The sequence below is a fragment of the Buceros rhinoceros genome, unplaced genomic scaffold, assembly GCF_000710305.1.
Source record: "Buceros rhinoceros silvestris isolate BGI_N320 unplaced genomic scaffold, ASM71030v1 scaffold7687, whole genome shotgun sequence".
Lineage (NCBI taxonomy): Eukaryota > Metazoa > Chordata > Aves > Bucerotiformes > Bucerotidae > Buceros > Buceros rhinoceros.
The window spans coordinates 1,362-13,233 of record NW_010421498.1 but is presented as its reverse complement, the minus strand read 5'-3'; the positions used below and the strand labels follow the sequence as shown (position 1 = coordinate 13,233).

Genomic DNA, 11,872 nt, shown 5'->3' with positions numbered 1-11,872 from the left:
CGGCGGAGATGGAGTGGGAATTAGAAAAACTCGCCCCGAGGACGAGCCGGAGAGACGAGGATCGGCTATGGGTAACCGTGACCTGTGAGGATGCGGGGGGCTGTCGGTTCTTTGGGAAGGGTGGCGGCCGAGGAGCTGGCCAGGTAACCGGCCTGCCGTCCCGTCCCCGGGCCATGGCTCCCAGCGGAGTCTTGCAAACAGCAAGCATGGGTGGGGGGTGATCGAGAGTGGAGGAACCGAGAGCCGCGCGTTGGTTAAGTGTTGTGCCTCTGTGTTTCTTTCAAGGCAAAGGTGATGAGAACACTTGGAAAAGACCTGAAGCAGAGCAGAGAGCGAAGCCTACAGAAAGCGGCTAAGGTACGGGCAGGCACAGACATTCACGCTCCTCTGTATGCACTAAAGAGTTCCCCTCTTTACTGTTCTGGGACAGGGAGAGGATGAACGGTTGAAAATGAGTGATTTTGAAAAAAACGTTTTTCCCCCTTTCCTATTAAACTTTATCACTCTTTCTTAACTGTAGCATCTGAAATGTGAGAAAAAACACGAGTTATGGTAAAGCAACGTGTCTTCAGGCGAGGAATCAAAAACACCTGTAGGCTTCTCTCCTTTGGCACTAGAGGGACTGCTTGCTGTTTAAAAGCAAAAGATCCGATTGAAGGGTTGTATGCGTTTATAATGCTGTCTTTTTATTGGCACTGCAAGCTGACTTGTCCACATTTAGAGCATGGTAAAGATAAAAGGGACAATGAAGAACACATATGCAGCAGGAACATAGCTGGAAAACCCATTGATCACCAACAATATGCTTGATCGTACGAAAGAGGCAAGATACAGGCAGCTTGTGCCTTAAGGAGTTGACACAGATTACAAAACCTGGTGAGACTGCAGTATGCAAACTAATGGAATGGGAGGTGAAGGTGTAAAAGGAGTTGAGCATGCTGAAAATACTGAAGCAGGAGACGACCAGTGTGCCTTTAGACACAAAGACAGTACAGAAATGTAGCCACCAGCGTGCTGAGAAGGTTGCTCCAACATAAATATTTTATGTAAGTGACCCCATGGAAAAAGCCATGTTATTCAAGTGAGCAATGATGGGGCTGTAGGAGGAGAAAATTTAAGAGGGTAGTGGTGATGGGGAGCTAATGTTAAAACTCAGGAGAATGTAACGGTCTGGCAGTGCACGTTAGCTGGCTGTTGTTTCTGATGTGTCAACAGCTGCTGGCTGCACTCCATATTGTTTCATTCAAAAGCATCATGAAAAACTCAGAGGTGGGCTCTTGCTGTGGAACAAGCAGAAGTCAGTTAGCCAATGCTTTTTTGTGGCTGCTAGCAGCAGCACTCAGGCACGCCCTGCGCGGACTCTGTGTCTGGTAGGCAGTGCACTGCTAGGTGGCTGCTGTATCTGAATGTAGCAGTCACTGATGCACTGTCACCCGCTGCAGGGCCAGGTCACCGCTCTTAAAGCCTGTTCCTTTGGAAACTGCCAGAGTTCTAATTTCCAGGAATGCAGGTGGTGCATCTGTGTGTGATGGGATGGCAGTGTATGTTAGCTGGTTGAAATTCTGACATCAGCTAACATGCAGTTGCTTATCCTTTTCCACATACCTTGATCATCAAAATAGACAGCTAATACTATTATATAAGAAATCTTTTTGGTACACCTGATTATTGCTTTTTTTTTGATCATCAGGCTAATTTTTGTTATTATAGTGGTATCTCGTATTTCCGTTATTTGTTACCCAAAGGATTCTGAGAATCATTGGTTGATTTAGACTCTGGTTTTCAACTGCTTTTAGATACCAAGGTAGCAGGAAGTTTGTATACTTGAAGCAGATGAATAACTCATATTTAAAACAATTTTTTCTCAAAGCAAAAGAAGCACCATTTAAAACTTCATGTGAGTTTTAAAGTTTGATTTTAATTTTTTTATAATGATATTTGGCAAATCCAAGTTGGTTTTGGTTTTTTTTTTTGATGGGTGTGCTGTTGATTTTTTTTTTAAATTGAGTAGTTGGATGCTGGAAAGGCTTAAAATCACTTTCACTAACTGCCTGAACGCTGTATCTGAAAAATAATTACCTTTCTATTTTATAAAAAAGAAGTCAACTTTAGAGTTTTTCTTCTCCCCTTATTTCTCAGAATAACCTGTGAACAGCAATACGTTAAAACAACTGCACATAATCTCACCAAATGGGAAATACAATTTGGTTAGGACATAATGTTATATTACAGAAGAATAAAGGCTGGAAGCACATTCATCCTTTTGATTCACGTGACACCTCAAGCTTCTATCAAACTTAATGCCACAGTTAAGTAACAGAGCATTACCTCCATCTCATCCCAGCACTTCAGGCCCTTGCAAAAGAGATGCTTTCTTATTACATGCTTTATCTGGGTGCTGTTATATGTGCCTTGCAAAGGGAGGGTCTCCTAGGAAGGGAAATATCGTCAAGGTTTGTGGAGGTCTGCAAAACCAGGGTGACCCTGGTGCTGTGTGTGGTGATCAGGCAGTGTATTGTTAGTTAGCTGTTCTTCACACACCAGCGACTGACTACACTGCCACATCAGCACATCACTGAGACGAGAATATAAACGCTGGTATTACAAATATCTCGTTGGATCCTTAGCTGGTAGGAAACCCAATGCCTGCCTAGTTCCCCTGACTGAAAGGAGCTGTGCTAGGTTATGAAAACTGAGCGCATGTAGAGGGTATAAAAATATGCTTAACTGTATTCAACACACTTACATAGCTAATCCAACTGGTTTAGAAAGAATTTACTGGTTTATGTAAGTATTAAGTAAGAGTTTTAGGATTGGGCCCTACAAGAATGTGTTTCTTTTACACTGCTAAATGTTTACTGGAGCACTGATGTGAGCTCAGCAAACAAATATTTCCTGATAACACTCAAACTGACAGGGACATGTCCAACCAGTGACTGAAATGGATTTAGAATATTTGTACTCCCAGGCAACTTTCTGGAAAGAGGACCTGACAGCTAAAAGGTATCTGTTGGAGATAATGAGCATATGTCAGACCTAAGGAGTGAGGGAAGCACGAGATGGGAGTGAAGGAAGTGTTAGGATGAAGGATGCAATAGACTGCTCAAATGAAGTTGAAGACGCTTCAGCACTCAGGGACCGAACTCTTACAGTCTTCTGAAGAGGGCAGTTTTATCTTAATTTGGTGAGATAATTTAAGAATCTGATAAATAGTTTTTAATCTGTATATAGCCATTGTAGTTTAGGGGTTTTTTATATGCTATATCCTAGGTAATCTCTAAGTGGATATTTATATAAACATATACTCATATTAGTTTGTCGGATTTTGGCTATAGACAAATGTGTGCTTGTATAACCGTGTTCTATCTTTCATTTTATTTATTTGTCCTTCCACGTCTGTGTAGATTTGGCAATTAAAGATGCTTTATTTTTACCATGGATAACTGCTAACTTGGTTTCAAGAAAGGATTGTTTAGTTTATCAATAATCTGCCCTAAATATTTCATTGGAAGAACTGGTATTTCTTATGAAGAATAGGTAATACAAACATACTGAGTTTTTTGCGGAATGTTAATTAACAGTAAACTTTGAAAGATTTAAACTCTGTGTAGTTTCAGGACTGAATGCTAGCTATATTCAAATTTCTACAGAAAATGGTTGTAGTGGGTTGTGGCCAAATAGTGAAACAAGAAAAGCTGTGAAACAAGAAAATTGTTTTCTCAGGCAAAACCATCTTTTTCTAGGAATCTGCAGTAAAAGTAATTCAGGAAGCAGAGATTTAAATAATTCTGTTCACTTGTTGGCTAATACATCATGCTATTTCTGAATACCAGGAAAGATATTTGATCTTAATGCTGGCATCGAGTTATTCAAGATTGCAGTGTATGCTCTGAAAAAACAGAATATGAGCTTCAGTGAGTGAATCAGAAGCAAGGCGTGCACACTCCCTTTCCTCTTGATCCCTTCTGAACTCGAAAATGGTACTGCACTGTTTATCTTTCATAGGCTATTTCAAGAACTTGAGTGAAATTTCCTGTATGCTGAGTAACTCTCAGGCAATTCCAAGACTAAAATAGATTTTTTTTGGGGGTGTTCCACTAGCAGCACCCAGTATTCCTCTATACCTACCCTTCTTTGTTCAGTGATATGAAAAGCAGGGAGCTATAGCAGTGCACATGAATGGACATGCATGTTTATTCATGCACATTTTCAAGTTAAGCTATCATCCAATATTTATGAAAAAAAACATTGTGTCCCACCACTTAGTTCCGCGGAATCTAGACTGTTCCCATTGAAGGGAGAGGATCTGTATCTCTATTCCCTTCCTGCTCCTTCAAAGCAGCAGGGACACATGACAAAAATCACCTGACATCTTCCACTAAATGTCCCGAAGGCTGGAAATGTACCTGCATGAGGAGACTGGAGTAAAACACAGGATCCTCAACAGAAGAACAGGAACTGTCTTGGTAGATTGGATGTAGAATCTTGTGGGTTAATGGTAAACAGCTCAGAGGCTGGTCTACGCCACCGGCAGTAGTCATGTTAGTAGGACTAACTAGACCCTTACATAGGCCTTGACTAATCTCTAAAAGTTAAGAGTGGCTAAAATTATCATGCACATAAGCTTTGATTTCCTCTCCAAAATGATGGCCATTGCTGAGGGTGACTTTGTTTAATCCTCCACATCAGTATCATTTCTGAATCTTTTAAAATCTTTTTATGTCTTGAGGGGTTTTATGTGAAATTCTCAGTAACTTCCACAGATTAATGAAAAAACATTTTTTAACTGCTTTTTTATTTCTCACCTTTTTAATACAGTTAAGTAGCTATCTTTATTAGAAAATGTTTTGAAGCGCTTTGATTATTTTCTGTCACTGTTAGTCTAACCAGAGAACATCACTAAGGCTACCAGTCCTTTTTCATATAGAAAACTGTTACAAGACACTGGTTTCTCTTGTTTCTATGCTCTCAGCCCTCCTTTAAGACTTGGGCAGCTGGAATGAGGCTTTTTATTCCAATATACTGACTCCTTTCATCAAACAGATAAATCAAAATACTTGGCAGTTTTGAAATAGAACAGTGGAACAGAAGTGGAAGTGGCTTTGCAATTACAAGCAGGACGGGGCAGATTGCAAGGGGAGATGAGTGGGGCTTGAGGCATGAACCTTCACCCCCTTTTTCTACCTCCACTTGAAGACTGTCATTTTATTCCAGAGGTGCGAGGCAGATGGCTGGGGAGCATTGACTTGGCCTGTCTCAGAAGGATCCCTGTTAGAGGGCCAGGCTGTTGGTTTTTGTTGCCCCTTGAATCCTGCTGTAAGGAACCATGTATATTCGCACAGGCCCTGCCTTTGTCCAGGTCAGAAGACTGGGAGTCCCGCAGGAGATGAGCTCACAGCTGTGCACATGTGTGGAGAAGGTTAAGGAGGTAAAGGTGTGCTGTAAAGGTGAAATGTGAAGTTTACCAAAATACAAAGCAGGCAAGGAAGCATTTTTTTGCAATTTGTTTTTCTTTTAATAATTTTATTTTTTTAGGTACAGTTTTTTATAACTAAGTTGCCAGCTTCACAATTCAGTAATCTTCTTTGAGAAGATACTGCAAAGCTGGTATCTTCAGTTGCATTTGTCTCTAAAAGCCCTGCTATGATGCCTCTGTGCTCCGTGTCTTTCAGTCAGGGCGGTTGTGTGTTAACAGAATATCAAAATCTATTGGTTACTGGTAGATGGGAAGCAAATCTCTTCTGTGCAAATGCTGGGTAGTTTATCAAAAAATCCTCTTCTTTTTAGCTGTCTCCCTGCTGGTGACAATTGTGTTTAGCTGTTGTCAGCAATATAAAGAAATGTTCAGAAACTTTATGCAAATTGAAGGTCCATCCTTGCAAGGTACTGAGTGCCTTGCCATTCTCAGTAACCTCAGAGGTTCTCAAGGCCATTGCAGGAGCCAATCCAACATTAACAGACATAGTATAGCTGAAAATACTAACACCGAAGAGAAGTAAAATCACCGGATGGTTTAGCTTCTAGCAGCATTTCCCAGGAATGTTGTAAGGCTGTGTACGCATGCTGTCGAATAGATTCACAGCGTGAATGGCTTTTTCAGAGGTCATCTCGCTTTTTCATGATAATCTGCCTGATTAATGATGCTACTTCTGGCTTGATACTTTCTATGGGTTCTTCAGGTCGCCAGAATTTCACAACTTTACCCTCAGGGCTGACAAGGTACTTCCAGAAATTCCATCGAGGCTCTTTCTTTGAAGAATCTGTAAGAATGAAGTCAGATCATTTTAGTAACTTACACTTGTTTCATTACTCTGCAGTGACTCTTTAGCTATTTATGATGAAGTAATCCCACCTTCTTCTTTGCTAGTTGGGTTTACTGTTTTGTGTTAATGATCTGAAAAGTGGGAATTGAATGATGCCCTCTCCTTCCTGTGAAACTGTTGAAGGGTTCCTACTTTTACTACACTCCGCTTCCTAGGGAACAATATATGAGGGCTGCATACTCATCTGAGGAATCTCCAGTTTTATATTGGTTTACGGGAAGCAAAATGGGAGCAGAAAGCCATTATGTTGATGGCTTAACTCAGCTCCTTTCATCCCATGAGGCAAAACCTTACCAGTATATTTGCTATCATAAATACTTGGCAAGACAATTTCTGAGATCAAGGGGCTACCAGAAAACTATGTGACTCCTAGAGGAGGCAGAAGCAGATTCTTGACTCTGGCTCTTTCCTTGGAAAGTCTCACAGGTTTAGAGGGAAATCTCTTTTTGAGAGAATAACTGGAAGAAAACTCTAGGAGATTTTGACTGGGTAACAGGTGTTCAGTGGAGAACAGTGCTGAACCCTACACTGATTCTTGGAAGTCATGGGTTGAATTTTGCCATTGGACTACATTTGTAATATGACTGTAAAGGGACACCATGGCAAGCAAATGGTGATGGTAAAGCTCATGTCATGGAGGCTCTGGCCCCATTAGTAATTATATGTTTGCTCAGTTGTATCTAGTATCATCTCGAAGTAACATAACCCCATCTCTGAATATTTTTCCAGTGTTCATCACTGCATACAAGTAGCTCATTCAATATACAAACACATAGGAAGCTGGGCAATATATGAGGAAAGCTGAGACCACATTTCTTGCACTGGCCTAACAAAATGCCTTACTACTATGAAAACAACAAGAAGCAGTTGTGTAAAGGCCTTGGCACCATGCTGCCAGTGGGTTCTTTCTGCACTAGACTATCTGACAGTTCTGGACTAATTGCACCTAGCAGTCACAGTCACCAAGGGGGTGTAGCATGAAAATGTTCAACCTTCTGATTGTTAAGAGAGCTACATGAAGAAAACAGGTGCTTCTTTAATTGAAGACACACACTAATTTCCTGTGAAGCAGTGTAATGTGAGCAAAGAAGGACCTTATTTAAAAATATTTAAGCACCAGAGGATCCTTCTTCTTCTCATGGGTGAGCAGCATGTCAAGTAAGTACCAGCTGAGTGAATATGGCTGCATAGGTATTCATGTCTGATACTGATTCCACTGGTAGTTAGAATCTGGATTCATCCCACCCAGCTGGTACCTACATGCTTTAGGCTCCTCTACAACAAACTGAGAAGCACCTCCAGAGGGTGTTCAATAATACTACCGGACATCAGGCAACTTAGAAAAACGAGGCTTTACCTGAGGTCTTTGGTGACATGCCTGAAGGGAGGTAGGAAGAAACAGTGTTTCTGAGACCTCTTAATGACTTAAATGAAAATAATTTTCAAGTTCATAAGAGGTATCACAGAGGATATGGCAAGAAGCAACAGACTTAAGTCAGTAAGAAAGATTTCATTTGAATTTTGAAATAACTTTGACAGGACTCTGAAGAACTGGAACAGAATCTCTTATATGACTAGTGTAATGGTCTGGAGAAGCATATGTAGCACTGATTTCATTAACTGTGATTGTGTCTTGGGGCAGAGAGCTGGAATACAGTTTTGGGCCTATGCCAACCTCATTTTGTATCTAAAATGATGTCATAGAGAAGGGTTATGTTCTGCTTATCTTTTCTTTGGGCCTACGAGCAACTGAAGAGAGTTTGATTTTGCTTGCGAGAGTATGAGGCTCTAAGTCAGTAAATGCTTACTGTAACAGGAATATTTGTGTGAGTGAGGTTTGCAGGCTGGACCCTGACATTCACAAGACAAATTAATGCAAATCAGTGATTACAGATAATTACAGTATACATAATCCTGCTTTACAATACAGTTTACATAAAGGCAAACATATGACTCTGCTAAAGAAGGAATCTTCTCATCTGCATGTGTTTATACAAAGTCTCCCAGTAAATTTACAACCCCTCATAGTTACATTTTTGTTCATAAGGAAAGTTGTATTTTAACAAAAGTCTTTGCACTCAAGTTTACACATCCACAAAATGGATGTTTATAGCTGGGCTGGTCACAGTACGCTTTTTTATCATCAGTGAGGAGAAACAGAATGTTCTCAGGGTACAACTGTGACCATATTTTTGATATCCACGTTTAAATGAGATGAATTGTATGCTGAGTGCCTGTTTCTCTCGATCAGCTATGAAGACTACATCGTTTCCTGATGAACAAACTCAGACTGGAATTTAGGGAGAATACTGTGGTTACAGGCAGCTTGATATATAAAAGAAAACAGTTACCTATTAGAAATTTAAAGGCAGGCTCTGCTTCCGATCCTAGGATCTTGATTTTGTGGAAAACAGGGAAGGTTACTCCATAGTTTCCTTTGGCAAAAGATTCTATTTCCTGGCTTGAACTAGGTTCTGATTCTCCGAACTGGTTGCAGGGAAAAGCCAGCACAGTGAAGTGGGAGGGACCAAACTCTCTGTGTAGTTCTTGCAGTGCGATGTAATTTTTGTCTGTGTATTGGCAGTAACTGGCCACGTTTACAACCAAAGTTGCCTTCAGAGAAATAAAGTTAAAATAGTAAGAGAAAAAGCTAGAAATGGCACAGAGATTACAATTAAGTCTTAAAATGGCCTCTCTCACTACCACAATTGTTCCTGACGGAAGGCTCAATTTAATCTGTCTGACTGTAATTTCATTAAACAGATAAGGATGGTAGCAGCTTAACATATTTACTTGTTAACATATTTACCTGTTTTAAAAATCCAGTAAATGGATAAACTTTAACTTACAGCTTTGTTTAAATGTAAGCATGTAAAAAAGCAGGTATTTAGGACAGGCACTAAAATCAAATTTACCAGATCAGCTGCAGAATTCGATACAACTTGCTACCACTCTTAACTAAGATTAAAATGTACAAATGTATAGTACATGTATTGTACATGTACAAATGTATTGTTAGGCTACATTCATTTATAATAAAGAATATGAAAAAACATTTTTCTTGATTTATTAGGTCTAATAGTTCCTGGAGCAGGCCTAGATAAAATTAATTTCTCTCCAGCTTACTGTTTGAATTTAGCACAAATCTCTGCTGAAAACTCCTATAGCCAGACTTTCTGTTTACCTTCAAAAGGACACCTGCTTTTCAGTAAAGATTCAAGACAAAGATATAATGAAGTTGTAACTTACTTTTCCTCTGTACTTCTCCAAGGAAACGATTCTTCCTCGTGAATCCATGACTTCAAAAGAATAAAAATCTCTGATTTTAGGTTTAAAAAATCTGAGTTGCAGCAGGCAGAGAATGGCGGTACACAAAACCATTGACAGAAAGACAACAAAGACCTTGGCTTTGGGCACTGAGTGTTTCAGAGGATAAGTAGTTGTGAGAGGCTCCATTTTCGAAATCTTTGGAGAGGAGCCTGAGGAGGCCTGGAATGTGAAGGAGGAGCTGAAATACGAAACGCGCAGCTTCGAGTGGAAAGAAGAAAGCTTCCGAGTTTGTCTTTGGCTGTTTCGTATCAGTGCCTCTGCTGGGCTTCAGCAGTCTTGGGTAAAGTACAGAAATCTCTCTGGGGGGGAAAAAAAAAAGAAAAGTTTGTTCCCACCACCTAAGGATGCTGATTGCTCTGTTTAAGTGACCTGTGTGGGATACTCCAATGTTTGTGTGCACACTGACGTGAGAGCTGCCAAGGCCTCCTGTGGGTCTGTCTTGCAGCTCTAGCACAGCCTCTGGGTCCCTGAGGTGTCCCTGGCAGAACTGTTGAGCAGCAGGCATTGACGCTATTGGACAGACGTTGAGAAGCAGTTTGGGGGCCAGCTGCTCAGGCAGAAGGAAGCTGGTATGGCTGAGACCACCCTATCTACAGCCTCAGTCCTGCCTCTCAGCAGTTGCTGTGGGATGGATCACGGGCAGCTTTGTTTGTAAAACTGTTCTACAGCACGTGGGGCAGAGAAAAACTCCCTGTTTATAAGCTGGCATAAGGGAAGATAATAAAATGTGGGGTTTTTCTAACGGGGTGTGTGTGGGGTGTGTGTGCTGATCGTGCAAATCGGTTGCTTTTTTTTTATTGCTACTGGCCAACTGCACTACTTGTGCTGAGATGAGAAGAAGAAAAGGTCTGCACAAGAGAAGAATGAGTTAGCTGAGAATCTCAGGCGTAAGCCAGGCAGCTCCAGTGGAGTTTTGCTGAGGCAATTGTGAAAGACACTCTGAACTTTATAGCCACACAAGTCTGGTGTTGTATCTGGTTTCATGTTACTGTTTTATAGATGTTTGCCTGTTGCTTTGGGTTTCTGAAGGTACATCAACAAGTAGTGGTCACAACTTAGTTACCAAAATAAAAAAATTTTCTGTCTTTCTTCATGTCTTCCCTTGATCAGTTCTTCACTCACTCTTTCTGTCCTTTTGATATTCCCTCTTCTCTTAGCTTTCAGGGTTTTGTTCTGACCTTCTCACATTTCTGTTCTTGGGCTTTTCTAAGCTCTTGCTTGTCTTTTAGCCCATGTCAGTCTCTGCTAAATTTATTTTCCTCCTGGACTAAACCACCATTAATGAGTGATTTCTGTCTTAATTTTTTTTTTTCTTATCACTGTGATATTTTTGCTGCACTTAAGAGGCTACATTTTAAAGGATGAAAATGGAATGGGACTTTCTGGAGGAGAAACCTGGGACTCTGTTGCTTGTCAGTGACTTCAATATCACCTCAACTATACTTGATTTGTACAATATAAAAGTGGTGTCTTCAACCATTTCTGTAATCTCTAAGTAGCTAAAGTCCATGTTAATTTTAAGAAGACTGTATAGACAGTTCTACACAACAGAGAGATGCTTGGGAAGTCATGTGAAAATTCAGTATTTGTATGGGTGTTTCCTGTGATCTGAGGACATGTGAGGCTTGATCGCTGCCTGGCAGTGAGGCCTGTGAGAATGGTGTTTTGGTGGTGGGGACAGAAAAGGCACCACTTCCGTGCTGAAAGGAAAAAAACTGTACTCAACAAGCAAGCACAGGTGACGACTGCTGGGTTTAAAAGCAAGTTGGATGTATCTGATTTAAAAAAAAATCCATGCAAGATCCTGGTATCTGGGTTACATCTCAACAGCTTGTAATTTGCAGCTAATATAATATCAGAAATTTAAAAAAATTACAAGGTAAAATATTTACTGCAGTTCGTAATAATGATCCAGAAGCCTATTACACTTGCTGTGCTTCCTTACTGTTGTTACTTTCACCTAAAACATTACTTTACAACTGTCTGAAAAACAAAATCTTTTGTTCAACATTATCTAGGCTCTTACATTTCAGATCTTGATATTCTTATGTTTTATGTTTTTCTGAAACAAATTGCTTTATAAATGAATTTGAAAGCAAGAAATGCAAATCTGTCATTTAATCTTTATTTAGTATGCCTTAAGATATTTAAAAAGTGTAAGCTAACATTAATAATAACGTGAGTAAGCTGCACTGGTGGTAGGAAAATTCAGAAGAGAT

At 40.3% G+C, this 11,872-nt stretch overlaps 1 protein-coding gene across 1 annotated transcript; it reads right to left on the bottom strand.

Moving 5' to 3' along the window:
- Positions 1-5,909: 5,909 nt before the first annotated feature.
- On the bottom strand, positions 5,910-9,784 carry GPX8 (glutathione peroxidase 8 (putative)). Its single transcript, XM_010139677.1, has 3 exons — positions 9,573-9,784; positions 8,675-8,936; positions 5,910-6,260 (listed from the first exon to the last, which is right to left on the bottom strand). The coding sequence occupies exons 1-3, from the start codon at positions 9,777-9,779 to the stop codon at positions 6,097-6,099; spliced, it is 633 nt and encodes a 210-aa protein (XP_010137979.1). The 5' UTR covers positions 9,780-9,784; the 3' UTR covers positions 5,910-6,096.
- Positions 9,785-11,872: the final 2,088 nt, after the last annotated feature.